The sequence below is a fragment of the Podarcis cretensis genome, assembly GCF_951804945.1.
Source record: "Podarcis cretensis genome assembly, chromosome: 8".
NCBI classification, from domain to species: domain Eukaryota; kingdom Metazoa; phylum Chordata; class Lepidosauria; order Squamata; family Lacertidae; genus Podarcis; species Podarcis cretensis.
The window spans coordinates 63,141,765-63,159,344 of NC_137177.1; the positions used below are offsets into that span (position 1 = coordinate 63,141,765).

The 17,580-nt window shown below is 40.7% G+C and overlaps 1 protein-coding gene across 3 annotated transcripts in view; it reads left to right on the top strand.

The window, feature by feature from the left end:
• ZNF536 (zinc finger protein 536) overlaps positions 1-14,214 on the top strand; it is a 453,697-nt gene extending 439,483 nt beyond the window's left edge. For 2 of the 3 annotated variants that reach the window (XM_079988707.1, XM_079988706.1), the window contains one exon: positions 11,324-14,214. In XM_079988707.1, coding sequence (XP_079844833.1) covers positions 11,324-11,559 — 236 coding nt within the window. In that variant the 3' untranslated portion in view covers positions 11,560-14,214. The remainder of the gene's footprint in view (positions 1-11,323) is intronic. The other variant, XM_079988708.1, reaches the window with a different exon arrangement.
• The last annotated feature ends 3,366 nt before the right edge of the window (positions 14,215-17,580 follow it).

The following is a 17,580-nucleotide window of genomic DNA, read 5'->3' on the forward strand; positions in this document are numbered from 1 at the left end:
CAAGTTCTGCATCTTCATATGGCTGAGTGGGAATTTGAACCCTGGTCTCCCAGGTCCTAGTCCAACACTCTAACTACATTACACTGGCTTCCAAATGAGACTGCATTTTGCCTTTCCCCCATTTCAGCAGCTATTTTGATCTAGGCCATTTCAGCCCATGTCAGCCATCTCCTGCGCATGCCCAATGGAACTCAGGGTGACAAAACAGCTGTCCTTGTGATAACTGGGGCAGCTGCCCTTTGCAAAACAGAGCTATTTACTCAGAAACTCTTTTCAGCTGCTTCTGTTGCCTACGTTCGGACAAATTCTCATCTAGAAAGTTTCAGAAAACTTTCATTATGGATATGTCATTGGCTGGAGCCATCTCAGTTGGTCCAGCAATAGGGGAGCTCTTCAAAATGTATATTGTGAGACTCATAAAGCAGAATGGCTTCATCACAGCCATTATTGCCTATTGGGCAAATGCATTTATTCAGCATTTTTCTCCCCTATCCATATTATTACGTTCCAGGTCAGAATGGCTGCTTTAGGGCCATTCTGGTCTATTGGGGGATGCAAAGACCGTTTTAGAATGTTAGCTGTGGATAGGAAAACTATGCCAAGAAAACTATGCAGAGAGAGGAGGGAAATCTAAATGCATAAGCACCACAATAGCCACTAGTCAGGTTTTCAGCATAAAAAAAATAAAAGTTGCAGCTCCTTAAATTGCAGGTCATCATAACTGAAAATGGGAGCAGCCTCTTAGTGCTTTACAGAAGTTGGATCATGAGTCCATCTACCTCACTGCTGCCTACACTGACTGGCAGCAGCTCTCCAGGGTCTCAGAAAAAAGCTTTATCCAGCACTACCTGAATATGTCAGGGGACTGAACCTGGGACATTCTCCACAGAAAAGATACACACACACACACACACAATTTCATCTGTATGCCACCTTTCCATAGTTCAAACCATGCTGCAGACCTTTTCCTCCACCTGTCAGCAAGGGCAGGTGATGGGGGTTGGATCCTCATCTCTGTCAATTCTAACAATTCTAATTGCATCCAAAAAGGCCTATGAGTGCTGTAGTTGGTGTACATTATGATGCACTCGAGGTCCCAAGGGCTGAAAGCTCAGGATGGGGTAGAAATTCAATCCAGTTCTCATCTTTAGATGGACATTCCTAATTTGCACTTCTCAAAACAATCTGCAAACACAGCTATCCTTCACAACCCATGCTTCTCCAAATTTTGCAGTGCAGTTCTTCAGCCAAGTCACGTGCACAAAAATGCATGTAAATTGTCCATAAAATGCAGAATGACATACAAAAACAGATGCAAAGGAATATTGCTTTGGAAAAAATGAACTATGTTTATTAGGCAAAATTGCATATGAAGCCATGTCTATTGGGAGAAATGCATACTAAAATGTTGCAGAATTTTCAAAAGGACTTGTTCTTTAAAAAAAATTCTCAAACTGCTGTGGAAAAGGACAGATATAAGCTTAAGATGGGAGAAATGAGAAATTGAAATTGACAGATTTGCCAATCCCTACTGGAAGCAGACAAACAGATTAAAAATGATCCAGGAAAAATATTTTTCTATAAGAAAGATATTTACAAATATTATAAAGGGTAAAGGTAAAGGGACCCCTGACCATTAGGTCCAGTCATGGACAACTCTGGGGTTGCAGTGCTCATGTCACTTTACTGGCCGAGGGAACCGGCACAGCTTCCGGGTCATGTGGCCAGCATGACTAAGCCGCTTCTGGCGATTCAGAGCAGCGCACGGAAATGCTATTTACCTTATCGCTGGAGCGGTGCCTATTTATCTACTTGCACTTTGACGTGCTTTCAAACTGCTAGGTTGGCAGGAGCAGGGACCAAGCAACGGGAGCTCACCCCATTGTGGGGATTCAAACCGCCGACCTTCTGATCGGCAAGCCCTAGGCTCTGTGGTTTAACCCACAGCACCACCCGTGTCCTAAATTTAGCAAGGCTAAATTGCCCTTAGTCTTTTTCTCAGCACAATCTCACCATCTTGTATTTTGAACATTTTTTTTCAGTTGAATTGCTACTGAATTTGGATTTCCCTGCTGGGCTGAAGCAGCCAAATAATTTTGAGCACCACTAAAATAATGATAACGTTAGTCAAAACAAAACAAAACACACAGTTGAACAGGGTATACTTGTGTCTTCACATTCCTAATTTCAACTTTTGTGTTTAAAGGGGGGAGGGATGTGTTCTCTTTTGGCCTTAACAGAAAGCTTCTTTTTTTAAAAAAAAAGTTCATTTCTAGATTATCCTCGCTTCTTTATCTAAATGTTCACATTGTAGAATGTGAATATGTGTGTGTTGTGTTTTGTTTCTCTTTGCATCTGCGTATAAACAATATCTGTACAAATATTCAAAACTATAAAACACATCATAGTGGGAAAAGCAGAAGGATTCTGAGTAATAGACTATTGACATTTTTCTTTGAAATTACCATTTCTTGCTGCTTTGGGAGAAAGCCATGATTTTGCTGCTATTAGTACACCCGTAACAATTTGGAATTAATTCCTCATCTCAGCCATATGACTATTCTAATGATCCTTTTTACACTCCAGTACAATCCCCTACATATGTGCCTTTTTAGAGCACAAAGACAACATATTTCATGGTGGAAATGTATGTGGAATTTGGACACTGATCAAATATTCATAGCACGACAGAATTAATTTACTTTGATCAAGAAAATAAACATTTTTAATGTTGATTGTCTTTACCTTATCTTATTAGTGTGCATTGCCCTGTAGTCTTCTTAGAATAATGGATGCTTCTTGTTGCCAGTAAATTAGCAACTATTAAAGAGGTCACTTTTTGACTTGTACAAGTATTGGCTATGATTCAGAGCTCTGGTGTGCCAGGACTTCATTTCCTTCTACAAGAATATTGTTATATGTCCTAATTTGAGCATTTCTGCAAAAGTATTACAGAATCTATTGATTGAGGTATTTATTATATTCCAGCTTCCTGGGTAAAAGCCTCCTCAAAATGACTCCCAGCATAGCCAAACCAATACAGTGTAAATTGGGGGTAGTCAATGAGTTTCTCTCCAGCTGCTGTTTTGGACTGGAACTTCTATCACCCCTGCCCACTGGCCATGCAACTGAGGTTGATGGGAATTGTAGTCCAACAACATTTGGAGGCAGCCGCATTGACAACCCCGGTGTAAACAATCCTAAAAACAATTTAAAGCTATAAAACAGATGATGTTGTTTCTTTTAAAAAAATAAAAAAAATCCCTCATTAAAATAAGATAGCATCATAAAAGTACAAAATGCATGCATGGAAAAGACTCAATGAAGCTCATTCTCGATTATTCCTATTAAGGTTTGTTAGGTGCAATTTTGTGTTCTAAAAGTATGGCACTGCAAAAATTAGTTGAAAAAGGTTTCAGTCCATAGAAACCAACTTGTGAATACAATTTAAAAAAGAAAATCTCTCTGAGGTGTGCCAACTTGATAATGGTCATTTGGAGATCTGTTAGCAGCAACAACAAAAACTCTTCAGAATTTCAGAACCTTTTCACTTTGATATGCATTTTCTTGGACTCTGCGTTCAAGCACACCGTCTCATGAAACTTAATGTGATGTGATGTGACTGATGCAGGCTGACACCATGTTGTCGCAAAGCAACATATCAGAACGCGGATTTGAAGGAAAACAAAACAAAGCTTTTTCTCCTTCCTTCAAAGGCTAAATTAACATAGTAACATTTTTTAAAGGGATGAAAGAAGGTATAGTTATATAAAAGATGGAAATACTTGCTTTTTGTTCTTCCATTTCCCAAGGGACATTCCTAGAAACCTGTTGCCAACATAAGTCCGCTGCTGCAATAAGGCACACAGCAGTAGCTGGAGTTAATCCAGTTCTTAGTCTTGCAAGTTCTTCCCTTTATCAAACAAAGTATTTCGGCTAACCCAGGTAAAGAAGACTCAGATCGACCTAAGATGAAAAGTTGCAAATCAATATTAAGCAGAGAGGTAATTCCATGCAGATGCAGTAGAAAAGAAAGTAGTATACTAATAATACAAAATAACACAGATTTCATATTAGTTAAATGTTACGGATTTCCCCCAAACAATCCTGGAAGTTGTAATGCAGTGAGAGCATGGAGGATTGCCTGTTAGAGAATGGTAGTCCTTCTCACAGTTCCCAGGGTTCACTAGGAACTGGCTTTTAAGCAAGTTTAACTCTGCTTGAGGAATTGGATCTTTGCAAAATTTGATACAAACTGACTGACCCACACATCCTGAATTAATATGTAGATTGGAGCATGGAGTTTTGCACTTTCAAAATGTTTCAAGGCTATTTCCATTTCAGGAAAAAATGCAGATACATTTAAAATCTGTATTTTGAGAGAAACGGCAGCTTAAAATGTCATGTGGATTTAAATAATCATGGATCAATGCAGAAACAGGATGGAAAGTACTCTCTGTGAAGTATAACTGCACTCCCTAGCCAGTGCTTACAAGAGCCACTGAAATGATTGAGTGATTGAGGCATTTTCAGAAAGTCCAAAAAGTGATAGATCACCTTGGTAGATTCATCCTTAAAGTTTTCTACAAGTAGGCACATCAAAAGGGGGTCACTTCTGAAACAGGTATGAGATAAGCGGAGAAGAGCAAGGTTCCCAAGAGAAACAAAGTTTAGAAAATGTACACAGGCAAGCCATTTTTAAAAAACAAAACAAAACAAAACACTTTGTACTGCCAGAATACACAGTGGTACATCTGAGTTGTTTCAAAGGTCCCAGAACATTTGACCATAGTGTCCACCTCTCTGGTTTCCACCTGGCTATTCTGAAGCAGTCTTAGTTGCAGGGACTGAGACACAGGTAATCTTACTTTCTAGAATTGCAGCAGAATATTTGTCTTCTGAACTATGAGAAGCCATTCTCTTAAAGCGACTTTCAAATGATTATATGTTGGAAGATACACCCCAGCTAGTATATATGTGATCTATGACTTGAAAAGAAGGAGCCCGCAGCCCCCAAATCCTCCCCAACTACCATCTGATAAAAATGGTATAAATTACTTGCCTGCTTATCTAGGCCTGGTTATTTTAAGATCTTGCTGCCCACAACCAGTTTTGAGCAGTAATTAATGGACGGTGTTACCCAAGAGAAACGGGCATTCTGCTTTGCCCCCTAGTTACAAGCAAATTGCAGATGTTGTTATCTTTTGTAAGACTGATCTCCAGAATGGTTTTTTTTTTTTTTTTTTGTATGACTGCTGCTGTAAACAACATACCACTTCTTTTGCTCTTACACTTTTTGACCCGCACTGTGTATACATATTTATATATTATTCATACCGGATTAAAAATTGATGTGCTCTTTACTGCTGTTGTACTGCACAGTGACAATACAAATTAACTTATTGTGTACTTAACTTTTCACATGACAGTGATGTGAAATTTTGATGGCCCCCAAAAGTTAGTGATGGAAAAACAAGGCAGTGGAGGGTTGAAACCACTTTCGGGTGCCATTAATGCTTTCCTTGCTTGTTAAACGCAGCTGAATTAATAAGCCCAAACTGTGATATGTTTTGCAGGGATGTGAACATTCAAACCCTTTTGCTGGGAGAATGATACCAAATAGTGAAAGCATTTTGGGGCATAATTAGGTGCTACTTAATTTACACTTATTGGATCCTTCTTTTAAAAAATTGTTTTGAATTAGTGTTAACACTTTAATGAATAAGCGAATCTGCTTGGCAGGTGTCACTGGCATTGCATAGGTAAAGCTAGACTTCAAGTCTTTAATTGCAGGTCCTTAATTATACAATAAGGGACGCGGGTGGCGCTGTGGGTTAAACCACAGAGCCTAGGACTTGCAGATAAGAAGGTTGGCAGTTCAAATCCCCGCGACAGGGTGAGCTCCCATTGCTCGGTCCCTGCTCCTGCCAACGTAGCAGTTCAAAAGCACGTCAAAGTGCAAGTAGATAAATTGGTACCGCTCTGGTGGGAAGGTAAACAGTGTTTCCGTGTGCTGCTCTGGTTCACCAGAAGCGGCTTAGTCATGCTGGCCACATGATCCGGAAGCTGTATGCCGGCTCCCTCGGCCAATAAAGCGAGATGAGTGCCACAACCCCAGAGTCGTCTGCAACTGGACCTAATGGTCAGGGCTCCCTTTACCTTTAATGATACAATGCAAGGTCTCCTCAGGTGTAAGTCCCATTAAGTTCAATGGGATGTGACTGCCGGGAAAGTGACTGCATGATTGCAGTTTACATTTCTTAGGTTTTTATAGCTGTGTGATAAAGTAAAATGTAACCAAAAATGTTGTAGAGTTCTAGAGCTGTAAGATGTAAATGAGTTATGCAACCAGAGTAAATCGTGGGAACTGTAGTTTGTTAAGGGTGCTGAGAGTTGTTGGGAGCTATTCCTCTAAAAGAGCCACAGTTCCTTGAATGGTTTAAACTATCAATCCCTCCTCCTAGGGAATGCTAGGAATTGTAGCTCTGTGAGGGGAAGAGGGGTCTCCTAGCAACTCTCAGCACCCTTAACAAATGACCATTCTGAAGATTCATTGGAGGAAACTATGACTGTTTAATGTGGTATAATACTGCTTTAAATGTATAGCGCTGATGGGCCTCAGATTTAGCAGGAAGAAGCTGGTAGAAGCAGCCAATGCTGTGCTGCAGGTCAAAGGGGGCTCACAAATAGGAGACACAACTGTTTTGGAGATCAAGGGGGGGGGGTGGACTGGAGCTGCCCAAGTTCCTTGGCTGAGGAAGGGGTGGCTAGGTAAATGGTCAGAACACCAGAAGAAAAGAACCTGTTAGATTAGACCATGAAAAACTCTGTCTCAGGATGACCATTTAGGATTAGCATGGGGGTATATGAAGGCGAGATCTCTTTTGAGTCATGTGCACAGCAGCATCCAAACAGGTTCCCACCCATTGTGCTGATAAGACAAGCCCAGAGTGGGGCCAAAGACTGGGAGTATTACAGGTGTGAAGGAGCTTTGAGGAAACCATTGGGTTCAATGTTCAGTAATGTAGTGGTTCTTATTTAAGATTCCTAGTCTCTGTGTGGGGAGAGGCAGTTTCTATGGGACCCTCTGACTGTGATGCCTCATTGAGAAATCTGATGAGACCAATTCCCAATAGTATGTTACTTCAACAAATTGTAAACCTATTTATACATATAGAAACTACTTGTTGTATTCCATCTCTTAAGTTCAGTTTCAGTGATAGGTGTAGCCGATCTGCTTAATTATGGGCTGACATATTTATGATAGGCATGCTTCCATTTGAGGAAAGTGTGTATGAAATGCTAAAGTTAGGGAAAACAGCATACCAGGATGCATTATATTAGGGGAAATTGCATGCAGAAATCTGTATATATTGAAGACTCTTTTTTGTTAAAAAAATGCAAATTATTTGGAAAATACGGCAAACACAATTGAAGATTGGAAACGATTATAAATGGGGACTTTGAAATCGACTGATCTGCCAAAGGCTCCAATCTGCAGATGACAGTGCATCAGTATTGTTTTCATATTATCTGTGTTTGTGTGTGTGTGTGTGTGTGTGTGTGTGTGTGAAAAATACTGAAATAAAGGGCGCATTTCTAACACAGTAGAAAATATAATATATTATTATGCAACTGTGCATCAGTATTGTTTTCATATTTTCGAACATGGAAATACTTAACTTAGCCCTTAAAGGGTGCCCAATGTAGAAGTTATGAGTGACGAACAACCAGAATATGCTCCCTTGACTTATTTTTCCTTCGCTCTCTGTCTGCCTACTTGCCCTTTCTTTAAGTTCTTGTTTTTCCATCTGCTCCCTGCTTTGTCCCCTGGTTCAGCTCACTGGGGCCTTTATCTCCATGCTCCTAGTATCTCATCCTACTAAGCTTTGAGGTTTCACATTTGCCACCTGGCTCCATATACTTCCACTTGCCCTCGAATCTGACGGCGAGGGTTTTCCTCAGCAAACTTATCTTTCTTTTCAGCCCACTGAGCCTTCTACTGCTGACAACTTCCCTCAGCAAATAGGATGTTTGTGGACATCCCATGGCATCACTTCAGCTCAGCCAATGGGTGCCAGAGGTTTCATTGTTACCGCAATATAATCCCTTAGCATATTACAACATAGATTATATGGGTCTGTGAGGTAATAAGCAGATTAAGCCTTAGACTCCAAAGTGCAATTTCTCCATTAATGGCTTTTTAAAACCCTTCTGCTGAAAATTCCAGAGATGTACCTACCTCCTGTTTATAATTTTGGTCTCTGCTTTCCCCAGTACTTTTCCTTTGGGTGTGTAAACTGACACTTCACAGTTAGAGTAAACTTTCGCTTCTTCTTTCTTCATCATCATAACTTTTGAGTAGCACTAGATGGAAAAACAGACAGGTTTTCACTTGGAAAAGGGGTCAATAATGATTTATTGGCATGTACCTTTTAGAAGAGGGACGCAGGTGGCGCTGTGCTGTAAACCACAGAGCCTAGGGCTTGCCGATCAGAAGGTTGGCGGTTCGAATCCCTGTGAGGGGATGAGCTCCCATTGTTTGGTCCCAGCTCCTGCCAACCTAGCAGTTCGAAAGCACGTCAAAGTGCAAGTAGATAAATAGGTACCGCTCCAGTGGGAAGGTAAACAGCGTTTCTGTGCACTGCTCTGGTTTGCCAGAAGTGGCTTAGTCATGCTGACCACATGACCCGGAAGCTGTCTGCGGACAAACGCCGGCTCCCTCAGTCAGTAAAGCGAGATGAGCACCGCAACCCCAGAGTCGTCCGTGACTGGACTTAACTGTCAGGGGTCCCTTTACCTTTACCTTTTAGCAGACAGGAGTTTGACTTGGATACAATCCACCACTGGGATTTAAACCTATAGATTTAAATGGAATTAAGCAGAATGCATTATTTGATGGATGGCAGTGAAGAAGTTCCATATGTGCCCATCTGGATCATGTCTAACGAGTGCATAAAGTCCAAATCATTTGGTCAGTTCTGCCTCTGCAACATGTCTGCAGCCTCTGTGCATGTGTGTAACAGAAAGGGGGTGGGGAATCAGACGGGGGGGAGGAGGGGGCTAACGTTGTTCTTCATATGTGATTATTAGGTCATGTCTTCCTTAGCTTAGCTTTTTATGCAGATGGTCAGGCACATTTATTTATTCATTTATTTCAGCAAATTAAAGTAAGCTAAGTGCATTTGACCTCAGATGGCCCTGGTCTAAGTTAATTTGAGAGACAAAGCTCATAAAGTTCCAGTAAGACACATCAACAACTTCCCAGCATAGGTTGAAATGTGATTGCGGCAACATAACCTTCCAAGCCAGATGCAGCATGAAGTCTCAGGCTGGCTCAGAATAATCTGGAACAATTTAGTGTCTGCAAGGCGGGCCACAAACGCAGCACGAGAAGGGTGAGCCCCCACTTGCTTCCTTTAGCTGCACAGAACCTTGTGAGAACAGAACAGAACATGAGAATGGAAGGAGAGCCTGCTGGACCAGGTCAATGGCCCATCTGTTCCAGACTCTTGTTCTCACAGTGGCCAATCAGATACTGCAATGGGAGGCCCTCACGTAGGACCCAAACACACAGGATCCTTCACCCCTCCTGCGGTTTCCAGCAACTGGCACTCAGAAGCATTGCTGCCTCCAACTGTGGAAATAGAACATAGCCATTGGGGCTAGTAGCCACCGATAGCCCTCTTCTCCATGAATTCATCCAATGCTCTTTTAAAGCCATCAAAGTTGGTGGCCATCACTGCCTTGTGTGAGAGGGAATTATGTAGTTTAACTATGTGCTACATGACGAAGTACTATATTTTACCTGTCCTGAGCAGCCTATGGTAGGAACGAATTCCACAGTTGACCCAAGGACTTCCTTCTTAAGCCACCAACATTCAGCTTCAGTGGGTGTCCACAAAGTTCTAGTGTTAGGAGAGAGGGAGAAGAACTTTTCTCCATCCACTCTCTCTGTGCTATGCATCAAACGTCTATCATGTCACATCTTACTTGCCTTTCTCCTAAACTAAAAAATATTAACTCCATCTCTGTAACATCCCTTCTTGTTTCCGTTCTTCTCTAACAATTGAACACCTTAGTGTCCCTCTTCCACTTGAAGAAAAAAGAAAATCGAATTCAAATTAAATGTGTGCCATGGCATTAAAATTCCATAAAACTAGTTTATTGAAATAGGCTGCAAAATGACATTCAGTTGTATGTGTCGTTTCAGTATTATTTACAAAGTTACATATTTACAAGATACTGGGGATTAGCTGTTGCTTTTTTATATTTTAAAAAATCCAATAGTATGCAGTGGCGTGCGGACATTGGACTGAGGGGACTCAGCTAATCCCCTAATGGTTCCTCTGCCCCCTCTTTCACAAAGCACAGGAAGTTTCTACCCAGCTTAGGGAGGGAGGCTCAATGCTCACATGCAAGACGTCATGATGTCACAACATGACACGCATAATATCAACCCCCCACGCCCCTCACAAGGTAGCACCTCTGCCCCTAACTGTTCCACTATGAAAAATTTCACTGCACGCCACTGACAGAATGTATTTTCGACTCCTATATCCCAGCACTGATCCACAGATGACTTTCTAACGTGCTAAAGTCATGGAAGAATGCTTTGTAACCTGAATCTCAAGAAGTGGGGGAGGGGGCACAATTAGTGCAAAATTTGCCCAGTCTGTTTTGAAAACAGCAGAGCCAGAGAGGCCCTGTGTCTGGCCAATTAAGTCCTGTAAATTTCACGTCCTGGGAAACTGAGGCACAGTAGTACCTGTGCGAAGACTGTGGCTTGTGTACGCACCATACATTTGAAACACTCCCCCAACCAAGAATCCTGGGAACCCCTCACAGAACTACAGTGGTATCTCAGGTTACATACGGTTCAGGTTACATACGCTTCAGGTTACAGACTCCGCTAACCCAGAAATAGTGCTTCAGGTTAAGAACTTTGCATCAGGATGAGAACAGAAATTGTGCTCCGGCGGCACGGCAGCAACAGCAGCAGCAGGAGGCCCCACTAGCCAAAGTGGTGCTTCAGGTTAAGAATAGTTTCAGGTTAAGTACAGACCTCTGGAACGAATTAAGTACTTAACCCGAGGTACCACTGTACAGTTCCAGGCACCCTCAACAAACTGGGGGTCGGGCAGAGCTTTAAATGTATAGGGTGTAAGCAGAAAGGGGCTGTATGATTCAGTCCACATATAAGAGAAGGGGAGACTTGTGTTTTTACATTATTCCATTCTGTGAACTGCACTACAGAGGCTGGGTGGCGGGGAACCCCTGCAGGCCTGAGGAAATGCTAACCCAATGTTTGTCTGTTGCACAGGTCACCGGCCTTTCCAGTGCAGATACTGCCCCTACAGTGCCTCTCAGAAGGGAAATCTGAAGACCCACGTCCTTTGTGTCCATCGCATGCCTTTTGACAACAGCCAGTATCCAGACCGCAGGTTCAAGCGCTCCAGAGTTGACGCCGAAGCTTCTGGGAATTCCGAGGAACCTGGAGCTGTCAAACCTGGGAGCTCGACAGAGTTAACGGAGGAGGGCAGCCAGGCCCAGGAGTAATGCCGCAGAACAAATCAATCTGTATATTGCAATATTATTTTACACAGTTTTTTAGATATGCATTTTGGGTAATACAGAGAGTTTGCTTAACTGCCTTCTGAGGAAAACAGATTGTGTGCAAATTCCCAGAAGTGTGCAGGATGTTTAAGACATTAAACACACACACACACACATTAAAAAGAGAAAGAGGGAAAAAACAACAACCAGCCCTTGAAAATGGCTGTTAAACTGTTACCTGGCAACAAGTACTTCCAAACAATGTAGGTGGAGATAAATCAAGTGGGTGCTGTTTTTTCTTCTTCTTCCCCCAAATGTGTGCAGGCTGCAAGATATCTGTGTTTGTGTGTGTGTGTGTGTGTGTGTGTGTGTGTGTGTGTGTGTGAAAAATACTGAAATAAAGGGCGCATTTCTAACACTAAAGTGGTCTTTATCCAGAAAGAATGCTCTTACCAGAATATCTATCTATATATCTATATCTGCGATACCATCTTCCTGATTTAATGTTGCCTTGAAGATTGTGGGAGTGGGGAAGTGTGTGTGTGCGTGGGGGGGGGGTGTTCCTGTGTTTTCATTGTTGAAAACACCTTTTTAATATGACACCGACCGCTGCCATTTGCCTAATGAGACGTGTTGGTGGAGTGAGGTGGTGCCAGGCTGACTGGAGCTGTCCCTGCTGAGAAAATCAATCCAAGTGGTGCTCCAACTCTGCACTCTCAGAGAAATTTTAGACGACCCATAAGCTACAGTCAGTGCTGACCTATATTGAAAAGGATTGTGCTGTTAACATTTTAATTTCTGAAATATATATATATAGATATAGATATACATATTATATATAGCGAAAGACACACACACACACACACACACACACACACACAGACGGCCAAATGAGTCAAGGATTAGAGCAGAAAGGGGGGGATCTGCAGGCCAGCAAAACACTGCAGTTAATTGTACAATGTGGTTTTTCGGGGGGACTGTATTTTTCTTTTTCTTTTAGATGGACTTGCAGTATTGAGAGAAATGTTGTTTCCCCCCCTTCCTATTTTGTTCCTTTTTAATGAAGTAGGTTGCTATAGAGAGATTTAGAAATACAATACTGAAGGAGCGTGCTGGATAGAGAAACTAGTTAGCCTTGTCTAGAGATGATACCAGTACAAAAAAGGAGAAATAATTATTATTCAATAGAAAGTTGGTTTCTTTTCTGGTTTTTTTTTTTTAAGAAAGGGGGGGGGAAAGACTTGAATGAAAGATTCCCCAGGCAAGATTAGTTTTCATTTATTAGGGTGCTGTTGTTATTATTCTTTTTTTAAAAAAAAAGTGTTGCAGACATTGTGCAGGACAGTGTATTTTGTTTTTTACTGGAGAAATCTCTTTTCAAGCAATTTGACCTAAAATATGAATCCAGACATCCTGCCCCTTGTCTCTAGTGAAAGGGAAAAAAGATGAAGGACGAAAAAAGTGATAGCTAATATTTCTTTGTTTTTTTGTAAGGAAAAAAAAGTGTGTTCTATATTTTTGCAGATTTTAGCTTTTCTACTAATTGGCCCCTTCCAAATTTAATCCTGTCGTTTCCCACCTAGGAAGCTTTGGAGAGATTATAATGAAAAACATGACTGAGGAAAAGAAAAGGATAAATGTAAGAAAGCCAGTTAATGGCTTCTCCTTACACCCACTTGAGTGGCAAAAGATTTTAGCCTTTTCATGTACTTCCTTTGAGAGAAGCAAAATTGGTGCTGTTTAAGATGATAGAGAAGTATTAACTTCTTCTAAAAACAAAATCATTCAGACTTAAAAAAAAAATGTAAGAAAGAAAGAAAAAGTCAATATATATCCTTGCAGGCTGGGAGCACAGAGTAAAAAACCCCAGGGCCTTAAAAACTTCAGCTCTGCCTACAGCAGTTTACAAAAAACACTAAACTGCAATCAATGTAAATAAAATTCGTAGCGCTACCCTGAGACTGGAAGAAAGGAAAGAGACTCTCAGGCTAATAAGAAATACAGTTTGCATACGCTGTCAGGAAAAAAATTAAAAACGATACCATCCAAGTGAAGTTTCAGTTAAACTGAGGTCGCTGTGTAACTTAGACCCCCGTCTGGCAGAGGGCAAGCTGCTTTTCTCATTTTTGGGGAGATATTTTTTTTTCCTAGTATAGTTCTCACTGCCTTACTTAAATCAAGTTGATAAACTTAATGCAACTGTTTCTCATGATCCTAGGTAAAGGATTGAAATGTAATTGAAGACTTTCTGACTGTAGTAAGCTTTAGGATTTTAACTGCACTACCGTGTTTGGTGACTGTGTTTCGGTCGCTTGCTTTTGTGTGTTTGCGCCGCCTTCTGTATCTTAGCGAGAAAAAAAAGAGGAAAAAAAAAGATTCCACATTCCATTTTCTTGCACTTTTTTGGAGCTCTTTTCAGTATTCTTTTTGTGTCTTCTGAGCATTTTCAGATATGACAGGCAATAATTCCGTTTGTGACACTGGAAATTCCTCTCCCGTTCTTTGTGATGTGTGTGTTGAATCCATTTGGTCTGGTGCTACTGTCCCTATCTTTTGCCTCTGACATCAGCCTCCCCCCCCCCATTTTTTTCCAGAACATTTGTAACTTGGAATACAAACAAGTGACAGGAGCAGTGAAACATTGTCAGTTTCTGAATATCATCATGCTTCTCATATCTAAACATGTCAAGTTTTTTCTCTGTAACTTCTGTAGTCTGTGATATTGGTCAAAATACTGTCTACATTCCTACGCAAAGGAGGAAAAAAAAATATCTGTCTTGGAGAAAATCTGAGATCAATAGAGTAGAGGATTTTGTTGCTATGCTTGTAACAATTAGGAAAAAAAACCTTTGTATTTAAAGTTTATTCTTGGTCATTATTTATTATTATAATACATCAGTTGACAGAACTTTATTCTGGTATAGAAGTATTAAAAGTTGTTTCCCCCCCAGCAAATGACTGTTTTTTCTTTCTGCTGTTAGAATAAAAATGTCTTTGAAATGGTACAGTTTTAACCAGTGTTTTACGCAATAAAACCTTTACCTCTGGGGGCAGAGAGAGAGAGAGAGAGAGAGAGAGAGAGAGAGATGTTTTCCTACTTTGCTTATATTTAATAGGAAGTTACAGACATAATTTTGCTTCAGCTTTTGTCAGATTTGAGGAAAAAAATGTCACTGGAGTCACAATTGTTAGTCAGCTACCAGAGTGTTAGGCAGTTAAGCTGAGTGTTTGATCAATCCTCTTAGTATTATGGAACAAATCTATAAACAGTATATACAGATATATATATATTATATGTGTATATATATTGTGCTTAATTAAAAGACTGTTGAAATCTGTTTTAGTATGTAGTAATAATTGTTTTCTATAATATTGATTACGTGCTATGGGGCAGGGGCTAAAGTATGTGTATAAAGTCACATTTTTCACATAAAATAAAACATTTGTTTGCATAGGTCCTACATTCAACTTTGGAAAATGGTAACATTTCCTATAAAGGCGCATGCCAAAAGACGACACCCTTCTGTTTGAAAGGAATCTCCAGAGCCACCCTGTTCTATCAGATCAGATCTTGACTACCTCCTGTTGAAAGGAGTAATATCCAGTAATTCAGGACTTCCAAATGAAAGGAAATTAAATTGAATGAGCAGAGAAAGATATGAAGAACACACAATGGGAACAATCGCATGGAAAAATGTTTGCTGAGTAGGGCCATTTTACATTACATTTGGGGTGACTGCTTGCTTCAATATACAATTTATCTGTAGCATTCATAACCTACCCTTCATCTGCCAGAGCAGAGATACAAAACATACTTAAAATACAACCAAACTCAATATGTGTGTACGTGTGTGCTGGTGTCTGTGTGCAAGGCCTTCTAAGACATGCTGGCCTTTTGTTTTTGTTTTGTTATTGGTATATACAGATATATTTTGTATATACCAGGCATCTGAAATGGTCCAGCTCAAAAGAAGCTGAAGTGTGAGTTGAGCCAATGCTACTCTCTGGCTAAGCCAATTCCTCGTTATTTTAGAGTCTGATTCCTGGTGGTAAGTGTAGCAAAACTGCAACATGCTTAAAAGCAAAAAAATGTGTAATTAAAATATTCTAACTGGGCATTCCTAAGCACAGGAAGATCTTTTGGGTTCAGATCATCTGGCAGAGGATAAGGGATTTAAGTGGGTACAACCTTTGCTTGAGCCAGGGATGGAGACTGAGGCTGAGCCAGAGTGCTGCTCCATGTTAATCTGCTTAGCCGGGCAGATCTGGGCTCAGGATGTTGTATGTACTTAGGGAAGGTGGGGCATTTTCAGAGTATAAGGTCTGCCCGGTGCTTTTTTCTTAAAAAAAAAAAAAAAAAGACGCTTCGCTGTACTCTCATTTTCCTTCTTAGATTGAAATACTGTCCCTCAATGAGGCCAAACTTAGAATCACAAAATGTTTAGGGGTATGCATACTCCTGCGTACTCCCAGAAAAAAAGCACTGGGTCTTCCTTATGTAAAAGAGCAGGCCCACAACAACCACACAAGCAAAGGCTTGTGGTGGTTTAGATAAAAGTTTGCTGGGCATCAGTCAAAGCAGTCATTGTGTGAGAATATCGCATTTCTGGCATCAACTCATATCCTGGTTTGGAGTGTGCAACTCAGCACACAACACAACACAACACAACACAACACAACACAACACAACACAACACAACACAACACACCAAACCAAACCAAACCAAACCAAACCAAACCAAACCAAACCAAACCAAACCAACAAACACCAGGTGTATTCCATTATTTCCTCAGAGTTACCAAACCCAAGTTTCAGTGCAGATACAACTTGGTTCAAAAACTACTCACATGAAGCTGCTTAAAGCAGATACAAATTAATGAACTGACTGCATGTTCAGGCCTAAAGTACATATCCCCCCTTCCTAAGAATACTGGGAACTGTAGTTTATTGTTCACATAGCTATGATTCCCAGCACCCTTAAAAAAAGGTCCCAGGATTCTTTTTTTTTAAAAGGGGGTGTGTGCACTTTTAACTGTATTGTGTGTACACAGCCTGAGAAGCCTTTTTCTAACCCATTTATCTTTGTGAAATTCTGGAAGCGTCCACATTTTATGAGGAGAAATAATTTCTAGGAAATATGGTCTGGTTCCAACTTTTGCATGCTCATCAAGCTGACGAGTGTACCTGTGAGGAACCTGAGCCATCTTGTTGATAACTGCAAAACTCAGCAAAACAGAACTCTAGCAGATTTTCGTGAAAATTTCGTCAGCCACACATTTGCTTGGCTGAAGCCCTGGTTTCTATTTTACTCTTACACAGTGAGAGATGGGGGAGAAAGTTGGTTCTATTTGCATTTAAAGGTGAACCTACCCAGTTTGCCTTTTTTGAAACATTACACAAACCACCGGTAAACATAGTTATCTGGGGGGGAAAATCATTTTTTCCCACATTGTGCAGTGCAGTTCTCCAGCCAAGCAATGCGTACCAAAATGAATGTACCAGGGCAAATTGTGCACCAAAATGAGTGAAAATTACAAAAATGATAGGGGAAATTGCATTTAAAAAAATTACATTGAGAAAAATGTGCACTAAGAATGCTGATGAATTTTTAAAAAGATGTTATTTTAATTACAAAACTGCATATAAAGCAGCATGTATACTACATTTTAAAAAAAATACAGAAGAGTATACAGAGAACCCAAAATAGATAAAAAATGAAAGCAAGAAACCCCTTTCACCCCGGTTCAGAATGTGACTAAGAGGAGGAGGAAAGCATGGCTTGTAGATAAGGCCTGGATCTTGCCATTAAGTCACACACATCACTAAACAGTAGAAAAAAGGGCATGTGTCTGCTGCTGGGGCTCAGTAAGAAATGAGACTGCCTGACTTATGGTATCACACCTTGCCAAAAGGAGAGAGGGGTGAGAGGTGGCCTAGGTTCTTCTGGATTAGAATGATAGGAGCCAACTCCTAGGGGCTGAGGGCCTTTCAGCTACCCCAATAAAATCTTTGATGAAATCTTT